The sequence below is a fragment of the Camelus bactrianus genome, chromosome 17 (assembly GCF_048773025.1).
Source record: "Camelus bactrianus isolate YW-2024 breed Bactrian camel chromosome 17, ASM4877302v1, whole genome shotgun sequence".
In the NCBI taxonomy this organism is placed as follows: domain Eukaryota; kingdom Metazoa; phylum Chordata; class Mammalia; order Artiodactyla; family Camelidae; genus Camelus; species Camelus bactrianus.
Genome location: NC_133555.1, coordinates 9,930,079 through 9,945,145, shown reverse-complemented (window position 1 = coordinate 9,945,145; position 15,067 = coordinate 9,930,079). Strand labels below are relative to the sequence as shown.

General features: G+C 48.6%; 1 protein-coding gene across 2 annotated transcripts in view; it reads left to right on the top strand.

Annotated features, from left to right (window-relative positions):
• Nucleotides 1-15,067, top strand: part of ITPR1 (inositol 1,4,5-trisphosphate receptor type 1) — a 299,832-nt gene that overhangs the window by 256,948 nt on the left and 27,817 nt on the right. For both annotated transcript variants that reach the window (XM_074344434.1, XM_074344433.1), the window contains 6 exons: nucleotides 2,214-2,389; nucleotides 6,329-6,493; nucleotides 11,194-11,389; nucleotides 12,688-12,780; nucleotides 13,959-14,098; nucleotides 14,653-14,818. In XM_074344434.1, the coding sequence (XP_074200535.1) occupies nucleotides 2,214-2,389; nucleotides 6,329-6,493; nucleotides 11,194-11,389; nucleotides 12,688-12,780; nucleotides 13,959-14,098; nucleotides 14,653-14,818 (936 nt within the window). The remainder of the gene's footprint in view (nucleotides 1-2,213; nucleotides 2,390-6,328; nucleotides 6,494-11,193; nucleotides 11,390-12,687; nucleotides 12,781-13,958; nucleotides 14,099-14,652; nucleotides 14,819-15,067) is intronic.

The following is a 15,067-nucleotide window of genomic DNA, read 5'->3' as shown; positions in this document are numbered from 1 at the left end:
ATATGAAGAACTCTTGTAACTCAGTAACAAAAAGCTACCCAATTAAACAATGGGCAAAAGATTTGATTAGACACTTTCTACAAAAAAAAAAGATATATGAATGGCCAATAAGCACATAAAAAGATATTAAAAGATATTCAACATCAGTAGTTATCAGAGAAAGGCAAATGAAAACCACAGTGGCACCCCACTAGAAACCTGCTAGAATGGCTGAAATTGGAACAACTGATGAATACTGGTGATGATGTGGAGCAAATGGAACTCACATGTATTGCTGATGGGAAGGGAAAATGGTACCATCAGTTTGGAAAACTGTATGGTTAGGTCTTCTAAAGTTCACTTAACATCCAAAAATCTACTTCCATATATTTGTCCAAGAGAAATGAAAACATACACCCACTCCAAGATTTATGCTTGAACATTCCCAGTAGCATTATTCATAATAACTCCAAACTGGAAACGACCCAAATAACCATTACTTGTTGGGTGGATAAATAAATGGTGGTATTATCCACATGATCGAATCCTACTCAGCCAATAGAGAGAATAAAATATTAATAGATACAATACCCTGAATGAGTCTTAAACATTTTGCTGAGTGAAAGAATTAAGAAGACTACCTACTTAGAAATAAGATTAATTTTCTCCACTTTTTATGAAATTCTGGAAAATGCAAAGCTCCAGGGATAGAAAGCAGATCTGTCGTTGCGATGGGAGTGGAGATGGGGCCAGGCATCCAGTGCTAAGGGCCTGGGGAGACCTTTTGTATGATAAAAATGTTTATATCTTGATTGTGTTGGCAGTTACATGTGGTTATGTGACTGTATAAACTGCCAAAAGTCAGCAAACACTTAAAATGAATGGATTTTTTAATAAATGATGGTTAAGGACTGTCAGCTTCAGGGGCATATATAAAAGCCATGTGCTGGGTCACCTTGGCAAGATGCATAACCCAAGAGTCCGTTTCCTCTGGAGTAGAAAGCAGATGATAATAGCAACCTCCTAGGGTAGCCAGAGGATTAAGTAAGTGATAATCAACGTAAAGGCCTTGACACAGTACTGCACAACTGTTAAATGCACAGGAAGGGCCACCTCTGCCTCTGTAGCTACTTCTTCCTGAATTTCAGAAAAGCTTGTGCCTCTTTGGGCCCGTTCTTAATCGAGTGTTCCCTCTGAAGGATATCAAAGGGGGAGGAGGTGAGTGGCTGGGGTTAGGGGGTCAGTTTTCAGAGAGAAAGTGAGTCTCGGCAGGTGTGGACGAAGCGAACCAGGGCAGCCCGCAGGCTCGTGGAAGAGCTGTAACCGGCAAGGGTGTCTCTTCCCTGGGCGACGCTGCGATGCCAGCCGTCCTGGAGAAGTGAAACTCCTTTATGTAAGTGGCCTTAATCGTGGAGTGCTGCTTGTTTACATCTGAAGGAAACTCAAAATGTGACAGCATTTGAAATAGGGGTGTTTTTTTTTTAATGAGTGTTTTACAGAACCTTATTTTTAGCCATGTTGGCTCATATTATATAACCAAGCCGTCTCGTGGGACACCCTAAATAGAACTTGCAATAGCAAGAGATGACAAAAACTGGTATAAGCTCTTTGACTACAAGGATAATCTAATTGTAGGATGATGCTAATGGTATGGAAGTCGCCTTCCTCCTTCCCTTGAAGAAATCTGATTCAGGCAGGGGACCTGCAATTTTCCTCTGTATCCTTTTAATAGAAAGGAGAAGTTTGGTCTTCCAGTATGCCTTCCTTGAGAGTGAAGTGTGACCCATGTATGAGTTTTGTTTATTGAACAAACTCATTTGATGGCTGCCTCCTGGGGGCAGGTGCTTCCCTCGGGGAGCTTGGAGTCTAGAGGGGGTGAGGCTTGGGGAGGGAGGCACTGACCACTAGAAAACAGTGTCTGATAAGGATGACCGGGGTACCAAGAATCAGAGAAGGAAGGAGCATCAGGCATGTTTTGGGAGGAGGAAGAGATGACTCTAAGCTAAGACCTGAGATGAACAGGAAAGGGAGAATTTGCTGGGTAGGAGGAGCAAATGTTGGAGGTAAGAAAACATGGATGTGACTGGTTACGTCTGGGGCAGAAAACTGGAGGTGAGGATTGGGACCACTCAGGCCAGAGAGGTGGTTACAGAAGGTATCATTTAACACAGGTTGGTCTGTACCTGTCCTCGGTCGAAGCCTTGTTCTGTGAGAGCCCCGCCTTGTCTTTCCAGGAACGCTGGAGCCACACTGGTCGGGACTGCTGTGGACAGCCATGCTGATATCTCTGGCCATCGTCATCGCCCTCCCCAAGCCCCATGGCATCCGGGCCCTAATCGCTTCCACAATTCTCCGCTTGATATTTTCGGTCGGGTTACAGCCCACGTTGTTTCTCCTGGGAGCTTTCAACGTAAGTGTGCATGCCTCCTCAGCCACTCTTCTGTAGACGTGCAAATAGGAATGCCTTCCATTCTCCCAACGATCCTGGCCTATGCTTTCAGTGCAGGAAAATGCTATTTGGGTCAACTGTTAAAGTAGCAGGAGCAGGAAAGCCGCAGCTGGCCGTCTCCCTCTTCACCTCCTCACCGTACCGTGACCCTCTTAACGCTTTATCCAGGTATCGACAGTCTCATTTTCAGGGAATATTCATAATTAGGCAGGGACAGGAAGGAAGTTAAGACTTGGGTCAGTTTTGCTCATCAGGTTCAAAGTGTGCTAGGACAGGATGTTTTAGCCAGTAAGTGGAATGAGCACGTGTTAACACGGCACCCACTTATGGTGAGGACCACAGAGAAGAGTGGGGAGAGGGAAGAGGAGCTGGTCACAGAGGGGGAGCAGGTGGAGAGGTGGGAGGAGAAGCGGGGAGAGTGGCCTGCACGAGTCGGCAGTGACGTGTGAACACGCGATTGCACTGCCGTCCAAGGGTGGGTGCCAGCTGCATCTGCAGACTCCACAGAAGTGGAGGCAGCTGATAGATGACCATAAGTTGGAGAGGTTTCCTGGTGAAAGGAGGGAACAACTGTGGACACGGGAGGCGCTGTGGGGGTCTAAAACTGCCTTCCAGAAATTCTGCCCTGAGCATATCAGGAAGCTAAGATCACTGTACAAAAATGGAAGTGATGTTGCAAAGCAAGGTGACCATAGTGATTTCGTGCGATAATAAATGTCCCCAGATGGGTATTCAGATGACAAGGGCGTTAGGGGAGAGGAGACCATTTCAAGATGACAAGCTTAAGGGGAGGAGGCAGGGTTGAGGTTCTGTCTTAAAGAATGGAAAAAATCGAGCCAGGAAGCCCCCATGGGCCAGAGTAGTGAGCCACGCCAGGACGTGCGCAAGGGACAGTCACCAGCTGCGTTTCACCTCCTGTGTGGTTTGTGTAGTGACTTGTAGGGCCAGGTCCACGACAAGTCCCGGGGCCCCTGAATTTTAGGATTCCACACTGGGTTTCAGCCTCCAGGTCAGCTTCTCCAAAGCATTCCAAGTTGATAAATCTTAAGTGAAAAGGGAGTTCCTGGGTCAAATCAATGTGGGAAATGCTGGGTTAAACAAAACGAAAGGAATTTTTTTAACCCCAGGATTCCTGAGACATTAACATGCTGATGAATCTCCAAGAAAGGAAAACTAGGTATTCATATTTCCCCAAACTTAAGTTGCCTAGAGCTTTTGTAAAGTATCACTTGGAATCAGTGTTGCATAGAACACAGGCTGAGAAACTCTATTCCCAGTAATGGGAAATGACTCAAGATTTTTGAGCAAAGAAATGGTGTATACGAAGAAATATTCTTGAGGAAATTCACTTGGTAATGGCGTGTTACACGGATTCAGGTGGGAGGGATGGGGGCCCGGGGGACCAGTTAGGGCCCCTAGCAGACCTTTTGATGACATGTGACAAGCCTGCTTCTTGGTCATAGTGTAGAAGGATGGTACAGATACCAGAGCTTCAAAAGTGGTGACAGGTGACAGGTGTGGGGGCCGAGCCTTACACCTGAAAGCAATGGAGGACTTGGTCTGAGTCCCTTTCTCTGGGCAAGGAAGGTACTACTGTCTGGATTGGGCAGTGAAGGAGGCACGTGTGCCTCTGGAGAACAGCGCAGGAGACTGGGTGGGGAGGGGTGCAGCCAGCCACGACACAGTCATGCAAGACCTGGTTTTCAGGGTGAAAATACACCTCAGCTATTGACTTACAGGGCTGGCGGTGACAAGTCGAGCTATTAATGTTAGGCCGTGTGTTTAGAAACGCATGACCCAAGTGACCGAGACACGTCCACTTTGAAGGAGGGAATGCAGGCACCACCTGCAGTGAGAGGAAACTGTTTAAGAAAGAAACACGGAAGGAACAAAGAAACAAAAGGGAACAAAAAAATGCCCACCGTTTCAGAGACTATCTCCTAGGGCTGTCTCATTCTTCTGTTTTCTCCGGCCTTTGGTCATTCCACGGTTCTCAATTCTTTAACATAAATCGGTTAGGGAAAGACTCCATTTGGATAATTAATTGCCATTTATAATAACATGAGGGGGATAAAAGCTGAAACAATAAATAATAAGTTATTATTTGGAGGGAATAAAAAAATGTTCCGCGCCCACATGAAGCATGTGGGAGGAAGAGCAGCTCTGGACCCACAGAAGAGGAGCCTTGGAAGAGCTGGTGAGGCCGCACACGGAGGGGTCCCGGCGGCCAAGCTCGGTGAGGGTGCTACGAAGGATGCTCAGGGCTGGGGTTTGGTGCCTAGGGCAGAGGAGAGCCGGGACCGAAAGCCCGACCTGAGGCCAGCCAAGCCAGGTCCCCGGGAAGTGGGCACAGCAGACTAAGACCGTGCGATGCAGTGGAGAGACGTCGGGCAGACGTTAAAGGGGAGAGTGCGGTCACATGAAGCGGACTGCTATGTTGTGAAGACCGCAGCTGCCTGGGCGCGTTGGAGATCCTAGAATGTCACCGAGAGCTTGGCCTTTTCTTTTTTTTTTTTTCCTCGCTCTGAAACCCCAGCAGCACAGTTCATTGAGAGTCGCTGATGCTTTCTCACCCTCTGAAAGGGCCAACGCTGGCAAAGGCTAGAATGTCAGGGGGAAGAAAAGAACGGGTGGATTGAAAGTAGAGCCCGTCTGACACGGCGAACCTTCCCCGTGGGTGCTGGCTCCCTCACTTATCTGATTGCCGAGAAGCTCGCTTACCCTGACCCACCAGATTAGCTGGCAGGTTTCCCTGGCACCTGTGGCCCGGTTTGCCAGGGTAGTGGGAGCTGGGGTTACCAAGTGCAGCTGAAGAGTCTCATCTCCCGCTCTCTCCTGATTCAGGTTTGTTTTTTTTTTTTTCTTTCCTATCAGCACATTGCTAGAAACAGACTTCTCAGCATGGGGTTTCTATCAAAGGTGCGACTATGTTATACAGTAGATCAGCCTTCAGTTGCAGAGGGTTATAAAACCTAACCCAGTTTAAACAAAATGTGTTGGTTCACATGACTGAGAATGAAGGGCCCAGCTTCAGGTATAGCTGAATCCGGGGGTCCAGAGAGTGGCATCGGGGCTCCGTGTCTCTTTTGGCTCTGCACCAGTGGTACCCTCGGGCTCCATGTGACCACAGGATGGATGCTGGCAGCTTCACAGCTCACTTTCTCTCAGGTTCAAGGTCAGGGGAGAAAACAAAATTGTCTTATGCTGCAGCCCCAGGAAAGATCTCAATGGGTGTCATTGGCGCCATTTGGTGCCTATCCCTGAACCAGACATTGTTGCCAGGGAAATACAACATTCTGATTGGCCAGGATGGAGCCCCCAAGGACCAACACATGGGCAGGGATGGATCCCCCAAGGAAAGTGAGAAGTCATTCCCAGAAGGAAGGGGCAGGGGAGCAGAGCTCATCCTGAGGTCCCTTATTCCCCACCCCTAAGAAACTTATCATTTTCCCTGGGAAATTTGGAGCAAGGGAAGGCAAGAAATTCAGAAAATACTCTTAATCGTGCTGAGCACAGGGTTCAAGGATTGAGGTGACTTCTGTGTTTGACTAACTCGTGTAAGAATGTTAGAAATGATTCATCTCTCATCTTGAAAATGATCATTTCAGCATGTGTTAATTTTGTTTTAGTCATCTACAAACGCCACTTGATTACTGTTGCACACGAAGCTCTCTGGCTGTCACATTAACTGGTAACGTGCCTGAAAAGCAGAGGAACGAAATGACTTAGGTCCGCGGAACAGTTCTCGGCACGTTCAGTGGGCATTTGGTGCAACAGGAGGCTTTCACTGGGGCTCGGGCATGGAGAGACGTCTGAGTGTCCATCGCCCTGAGCTCCCACGGAGCGTCTGAAGTTTGGCAGTGTCCGTGCTTGTCTGACGGTGGCTGTCCTTGTCCTCAGGTCTGCAACAAGATCATCTTTCTGATGAGCTTTGTGGGCAACTGTGGAACGTTCACCAGAGGCTACCGGGCCATGGTCCTGGACGTGGAGTTCCTGTACCACTTGCTCTATCTGCTGATCTGCGCCTTGGGGCTCTTCGTCCACGAGTTCTTCTACAGTTTGCTGGTGAGTTGCTGGTGCTGAGAGACCTTGCAGGTGGAGAACCCGGCGAGCATCCGGTGTCCTCTCATCACAGACCCCTCCTTTTCACGGTCACTGGTGTGCCTGGTCTAACAAGATCATAGCCCTCCCTGGACGCAGCGTGTGGGCTATGTGAAGGGGAAAGCTGGCCAGGGAGCAGGCCAGCTTTTAGGAGCCCAGGGGGTGACGATCACACTGTGTGCGGGCGCCTTGTCACACCTCTGACGTCTCAGGAATAGCCGATGCCTGCAGTCTGGGTCAGATGTCTCCTCCACGTGCACCTTTGTTTTTCCTTTTTTTCTTGGACTTACCACTTACCAAAGAGAGTGTTTTTGCAACTGTCACCTCCTAAAAGTTCTCATGGGATCCCTGTCCCAGGGAAACGTGTAGTGACAAGAGCAGGAGCTGTTTTCAAAGTCCCCAGATCCATGACAATGAGCCTCAGATTTATTGATCTAGGAGACCTTTCCCATGGAGGTTGTTTTCCAGTCTGAGCTGAGTGGTTCAGTGTTGATAGTACAGTAAATCCGTCACCGTCCTCCCGAGCAGGCTTTTAAATTACAGGCCCCTATCTGCTGGTTCTCCTGTCGTTACAGGGAACCTAGACCTGGAGAGTTATAGACAGAATACCGTTTCCGTGTGCCCACATCAGAGGACAAGAAGCGTCAAACTGACCTTTCTGCAGCAGAGCCATCCATAAAGGGACCAGAAGAAGTGCTAGGATGTTTGTGAGGATAAAAAAGGGGTCGAGGGCTCAGTGCTGACTTAAGACGAGGGACATAACTTGGAAAAGGCAAAGGAAGGAAAGGTCTTCCAGAAGGTGCCGTCCACGTGGTCCCTGTACTGTCAACTGAACTGCTGTGCCTCAGTTTCCCTGTATGCACAATGCGGGCAGTCCGCCCCCCTGCAGGCCCATCACAGGGATTATGTGCAGCTGTGCGTGCCGGAGTCTGAGAATAGAACTGTCCCCCGGCAAATGCTGAGCGGTGGCTGGCTCTTGTTACCGTCCTTGTCGCCCCGCTCCCTCTCAGTCCACGGCACCGTGGAGAGTGCGCTGTTCAGGCCATCGGGATTAGCTCGTTCCATTAGTGCTGGGTGCTGGCAGGCTTGTCCCTCATTTTAAAATAGACCTGGCTCTTCCTCGAGCTTTCAGGCAGAGCGGTCTCGCGTACACTTGGGATTGCCACTCTGGGCCCTGCTGTGGGCACTGTCAGAAACCGTTAAGAGTTTGGTGTATATTTCTGAGCCTTTTGTCTTGTGCACGAACGCCCTGGATGGATTTCAGTTTGTGAGTCAGGGGACCCAAGTCTGGAACCCTCCCAATACAGGGAGGGCAGGGAGGCCGAGTTCAGGCAGAGGGTCTGTCTCATCCCTGCAGAGGGGTCTCTCCTGGGAGACAGGGGCTTTCCTACAGTCTCCATCCCATCAGCTTTGTTCCCTCTTCTGTTCATTCAAGTCCTCCTCTCTTGGTCATGGGCAGTGCCAGCCGGTGCCACAGCCAGACGCGGGGTGTCGTGGTGAGACTAGGCCGTGTGGTCCCCGCCCTCGCGGGCCTCACAGACTAGACCAGCACAGTTAGCATCACCCTGTGAATGTCTGCCGGGTGCCTTTCCGTGGCCTCCCACCACTGCCTCTGAGGGGGATGATCTGTCCACGTTTCCACCCTCGAGACCGAGGCTTGGTGAGTCAGGTCACTTGCCCCAAGTCACATCACGAGTGAGTGGCCAGGACAGGACAGGGACACAGCCCTGTGGATGCCCCACTCTGACTGCACGAGCACAGCCCCAAGCTGCCTGTTGTTGGAGACTGGAAAAGTCCCTGCTTCGGTGAAACGTCGCAGTTGGCATTCATGCTTTCACACCTCTCACCTATCACAGGAAGATAAGAGAGACTCAGAGCTGCCAGGGATGTTAGCTCAGCTCAGTGCATTTTCAGAAAAACTTACCAGAATCAGACGAGACTGCGGCTGGACGCCTCTCAGATGTGCTTCTGGGACTTTTCTAAGCCACGTGGGCCTTGACTTTCTGTGACCTCAAGCGATATGTTCCTTTGGTGTCACAAGCAGTATTTAATGTGTCTGTTGAGAACCGCAGACAAGATCCTGAAACCATTCACATAATCCCACAAACGTGGAGAGCCGGTGACGGAAAGGAACTGGAGAGAGGCCTGTAGCAGGGAGAAACCACATCTCACTGGGTGTGATAGCTCAGCGCCAGCAAGCCACAGAGGCAGAGGGGGTGACTGTGGCCTGACTGAAGTGCTGGGGCCCCAAAGACTGGCCAGACCCAGTCCTGGGCCTGAATTCAAGTTGTGTCCTTAGAAAACTGGTCACATCCCGAGAAGAAAACATGCGAAGTTCGTTGGCAGGCGGGAAACAGAAGGAGAAATCCAGATGGTCAGTAAACATAGAGGAGTGTTTGTCCCTAATGTCAAGCAGTGACATACAAACTGAAACACCAGTGGCACCCACGTACCTGTGACACTGGGAGAGGTTCAGAAGCACGATCATGCCCAGCACTAGCATTATTTCCTAACCGTGGTAAGGGTGCACTAGAACCGCCTTTCTCGAAGGCAGGGGAACGGTATGTTTCTGTTACAGCAGTTGACCCAACAATTCCATTTCTGGAAATTTGCCAAAAAGAAATGACTGGATGGGTATGTATAGAGGCACATACAGAGGTGGTGCTGACAGCATTACTTTTAATGACGTATCATTGAAAACATCTTCACTATTTAAAGAAGCAAAAGATACTGGTGAAGTAAACTGTGGCTTTTCCAGTGAAATACTAGGAGATCATTTCTGACCTCTGTCGACTCAGTGCTTCTTCCTTGCTTCCTTTTGAGTGTCCTCCTTTACCTGATGCCGTTCACACGGGTCTCAGAACATGGACTGGTGTTATGAAGGCAGAAGGGCTAATTGACCAGAAAATGAACTCAGATGTAAAATTCTAAATTGGAAAGGACTTGGGACTAGCTCGGTCAGTTCACTGATTTTACAGTTGAGGAAACTGAGGTCCAGAGAGGTTTCGTGGCCCGATCAACATCTGGCAACAAATGAACAGCAGGGTCCGGAGTCAGACCCTTGTCCCCTGCCTCACTTGGCTGTGCACAGCCATTCCCCAGAGCCGCGCTGCAGAGGCAGAACCTCCTGGAGAGGATCAGATGTCTGCACAGAAGACATCTAGCCCCCCCAGATCCAGAACAACCCCGTAGAGCTCTTCTCTCAGGCCCCTCCACCATCCCTCCAGCCAGGTATCTGAGATTGTAGCTCTGGGAAAACCAGCCACTGGTCTCCTGGACCTCTGAGGACCTACAGGGGTTCTCCATTTCTCACGAAGCGACTCCTGCCAAGAGCAGGCCCCTGGGCAGAGGGCAGGCTGAGATTGTGAACATGGGAACTGCAGGGGTCTCTGTCCCCACCATGGGGAGAGAAATAAATAATTTTTTTTAATTGAAGTATTGTCAGTTACAACGTGTCAATTTCTAGTGTACGGCCTCATGTCCCAGTCATCCATAAATACACATACATTCGTTTTCATATTCTTTTTCATTAAAGGTTATTACGAGATATTGAATGTAGTTCCCTGTGCTGTGCAGGAGAAATTTGTTTTTTATCTATTTTTATGTATAGTGGTTATCACTTGCAAATCTCCAACTCCCACATTTATCCCTTCCCGCCTCCTTTCCCCCGGTAACCATAAGATTGTTTACTATGTCTGCGAGTCTGTTTCTGTTTTGTAGATCAGTTCATTAGTGTTTTTAATATTTAGGCTTCGTAAATATGTTACCACCACCACTCTCCCTGCCACGTACTGTCTGTGTGACCTTGGCCTAGTCTCTTCATCTGGAAATTAATGATGATTAGCATTTCTTGTGTTCTTACTCAGCACATAAGTATGACTACATGCTAAGCACTGTAGGTACATTGTCGTTTTATTCTTTGTAGCAACTTTCTCTCCGCCAGTCTGCCTATGATGAAACTGAGGCTCAGAGGGGGAGGGGGTGGGGCCAGGAATAGTAACTTGCGGTCCTGGTGGCAGCAAGCAGTTGTGCTGAGATCTGAGCCTCTGTCAAACTCCAGAGTCCCTGCTCCTGGCCTGGACCGTAGCTTGTTGGCCTTGCCCATGAGACGCCAAGCTCATGGCCCTGTCAAGGACCAGGACCTATCCAGTCCCGTGTCCAGAGTGGCTGGCCCTTAATAGAAGCTCAGTCAATACTCCCTAAATGAATGCACGCCAGGACCCTCATCTCTTTGCTTCCCTTGGTTCTCTGCAACTCACTGGTACAGCCTGTATTCTGTCTCCAGGACCTCCAGACTGTATGAATGCTACTTGAAATTGCTCGTTTCCTGCCTTTTCTATGTTTTCCCTCAGTTTTACCATCTCAGTTTTCACTGTTATGTGACATGTTAAGATAGTATTATAGTGCTTTTGACTTACCAAAAGGGTAAATTCTTTATAAATCACGTTGTCATTATGGGGATATTGGTGTCCATCTGATATAGAGGCTTCTCAAAACTGTCCTGTTGTCTTTTTTTTTTTTTTTTAATTTTGAAGTATTGTTGATTTACAATGTTGTGTTAGTTTCAGGTGTACAGCAAGGTGGTTCGTTTATTCATGTGTACAAATATATATACACACACATATACATATATTCTTGTTCACATTCTTTTTCTTTGTTTAAAGCTTTTTGATTTAGTGTACAGAGAAGAGACTCTGCTTAACGTCATTAAAAGCGTCACTCGCAATGGACGGTCCATCATCTTGACGGCGGTTCTGGCTTTGATCCTGGTTTACCTGTTCTCAATAGTGGGCTACCTTTTCTTCAAGGATGACTTTATCCTGGAAGTGGATAGGCTGCCCAATGAAACTGCTCTTCCAGGTGGGTTTGGAACCTTCTGATCTTTTTTAATGTGAAAAGAGTATTTCCTGATGACGAGGGAACTGAAAATGATGACTTCAGCAGTGTAGGTATCTCCCCAACCCCGAGAGTGTGAACTGAATACAGAGCTTAGTTTTCACTTCATTCAAAGCCTACATTTAATTGACTCACTCAAGTCATATTTTAAACTAGCATAACATTTTCATAAAACAGTTTGACCTTGTATATGGAAAGCATAGGAACATGCATCCTTTTGGGTTGGTATATCTACTTCTAGAACTTTATCCTTTAAAAAAATTGTAGAAACAGATGTATATGGAAGAATGTTCACTGCAGTGTGAAATTGGAAGCAATCTAAACGTAAGGGAGTGTTTCATCAGAGTATGGTCCATCCATGGGGTGGAGGGCCCTGCAGATACAGGATGTGTTTATAAACCTTGTTGGAAGAATACCCACAAGATATGGTGGGAAATCACAGGAGAGTAACTACAGTAGGATCTGGGTAGCTTTTTTTTTAATTGAATAGCTCATATATGTCTTTTAAAATACAGAAGACTATACCCTCAAGAATATACTTGCCAGCAGCGGCTATCTCGGGCGTTTTTACGATGTGCAAGTTTTGCAGTGAGCTTATTTTTATTTACAGCAAGAATAGGAGAGATGTCCAATTCTGAGAATGAAATAAAATGATCATATACTTGAGTTATGCCCAAGTGTTCTTTTCCCGCAACTAAGACACTTGTCACTATTAAGTGAAATATTACTGGGTTTCTGCTGGGTAGCCAGGTGCCCAGAGTCCAAGGAGCAAACTACAACTGCGACTAAACCAGGCAGCCTTTTTCTCCCTCCCAAATGCTGCATTTTTGGCACATCACTCCAGCCTCCAAGTTGGCACTAACTGGCATTTACTGCCAACTATCCAAGGGTTCTGACCTAAAGCAATCTGGACCTCAGGTCTCCACTGATGCTTCTCGTGCAGACTTGGTATAAATCTTGCTGGAGTCTGTATGTTGAGTAGTATTTGCCGAAGAGTTTCAGCTGTTTATCTTTAAAGTTGGAGAGGTGCTATTTAAGTGCGATATTTCTAGTAAGCTTACAGGAATTGACATTCCTGGCTTTTTTCCCATCCAGATCACCAAAAGAAAGTGTAAATTGCATCTCCGCCTTGAATTTATATGCAGGATCGTAGGGTGTTATTTATGTAAAGAATTGTTTAATCAGCCGTGAATTGGGGACTTCAAACATTTTAACCGTATGCTGCCAGATTGTTCATCATGAGATTTCCTTCTCTCTCTCAGAAGCCAGCGAGAGCTTGGCAAGTGAGTTCCTGTACTCTGACGTGTGCAGGGTGGAGACTGGGGAGAACTGCTCCTCTCCTGCACCCAAAGAAGGTAGGACCTCGCAGCCTTAAGCCCTGTGTTAGTGCCAGGCTCCCCCAGAGGCTTAGATGCCGTACATGATGTTGGAAGCAGATGAAAACTCAGAAGTAAGGCCAGTAGCAAAGAGGAAAGAGAGGAGGGAGATGAAGGGCAAAGGAGGCTGTATGGGGAGAAAATAGCTGCTTAATTGATTCAGCCAGTACTTACTGAGTGCCCACTGTTTGCCTGGGACTGCGTTGTGCTCTGAGATACAATAATGTAGTTCAGTGGGGGAGGGGGTGGGCAGGCAGGCAAAGAGGTAGGTGATTACTAGAGAGGATGCTAATGCTGGGTATAAGGACAGAATTCCAAAGACAGGCACCCAGCCTAATGCCAGAGTAAGAGTATATCACCCAGGAAGTGATAGCTAAATGAAAACAGTAGAATGTTGGGTGAAGGAGGCGGGGTAGGTATTCCAGTTGGAAGGAACAGCATGCCTAAAGGCTTGGAGGTGGAATATAGTATGTTTAGGGAGGTACTGATCATAAGGAAAAAGAGTAGGAAGAAGTGAAGCCAGAGAGATCAATGAAGGGCCAGATCATGAAAGGTCTTACATGTCAGGCTAAGGAGGTTAAAGCAGACCCAAAGAATGGTCGAAATTGCTGAAAGGGTCGAAGTGCTATGATGAGATAGATGTTTTACCAAGACAATTGTCACTGCAGCTGGAGACAAAAAACAAGGCAGGCAGCAAGTTCTTCCTCCAAAAACCAGTAAGAATGGACAGCCTCCAATTTAAAGCGATTTCTTCAGAGGACCAACTATAAAACTTTGCTGGGTTTAGCCCTGACAACATCCCCAGTGAGGAACCTGGGTCCTGTGGCATCTTCCTCAGCTGAGAGAAGAGATGCTCGTGTCTCAGAGTATTAGGCAGCTTATCTAAAGTCAAACGCCTGCTCAGATCTGGGATGGAGTTTAAAATCTGAAAAGGATAGGAAATATTTTAGATTTAATAAGGGAAGGACAGTTCTGGGCTTGAGATGTCAGCAGGGTTTAATGATGAAAAAGAAAGCCTTCGATGCTTGATTCCTTAATTTGATTCTTTCTGGCTGCTGTCTGTCAGCTGGTGAGGTGGCATTCGGGAATCATCATCTCCAAAGCCCACTGCCTCTTTGCTCATGTTACAAACCTGCCTTTTCTTGCCGTGTTTGCAGAGCTGGTCCCTGCAGAAGAGACGGAGCAAGATAAAGAGCACACGTGCGAGACGCTGCTGATGTGCATCGTCACGGTGCTGAGTCACGGGCTGCGGAGCGGGGGCGGAGTAGGAGATGTGCTCAGGAAGCCATCCAAAGAGGTAGCGGCGCCCCGGGGGAAGGAGGCTCAGAGGCGGCGGGTGGGTGGTGAGAGCACAACGCAGTGGGCCCGAGTGTAAACTGCAGACACACAGGCAGAACCAGCTGTTCAGGGCCCCTTCCCTTATTGGGTTTCATCGCGTTGCAGCGCTGGGAGGAAGCCAGCAGTGTAGACAGGGCCAGCTTCCTCCACCCCGCCCCCTCCTTTTACTGAAGTGATTCTTGCCTTCGGGGGCCGGGGCTGGCCTACCTAACACGTTTCCAAACCCCTTAGATCCCAGGAAGCTGCGCTCCTGCGCGTGCCACGTGACACTTGGAGAACTCACTGTGCACACAGAGGGCCTGGAAAGAAGGCGGTTGAGGCTTGTAAAGTTTGATGCCCAATCTGACTTGTTCCAGAGCACACCATCGGGTGCTGGTGGGGGTTAGGGAGGGCCGTGGGGTTGGGACCGCAGACTGGGATGCGTCGGGTCCGAGTCCTCCTGCCCTGAGCTCTGCAGTCCGCAGGGTGGGGGTTGGGGGCGGGGCCTGACTGACCGAGGCGCCTCTTTTGCAGGAGCCCCTCTTTGCCGCTCGAGTGATCTATGACCTCTTGTTCTTCTTCATGGTTATCATCATCGTCCTTAATCTGATTTTCGGGGTCATCATTGACACCTTTGCCGACCTGAGGAGTGAGAAGCAGAAGAAAGAGGAGATCTTAAAGACCACGTGCTTTATCTGCGGTGAGTGGCGCAGCCCAGCGAGACGCAGGCGGGAGGGGGCGCGTGCCCGGCTCCCCGTGGGAGGGGCCGCTGCCGCGTCCTCTGGCGCCTCTGCCCTTGGCGTCGAGTGGGCCTCTCCTCTGCTGGGAAGTGTCTGGATGTCTGGAGTGCTGATGGGAGCTGCCGCTCCATTTTAAGGACCGAAGTTTTGGGTAGCAGAAACGTCATTGTACGTTATTTGAAATGAGTTACGTTGCGGTCTTTTGGTTG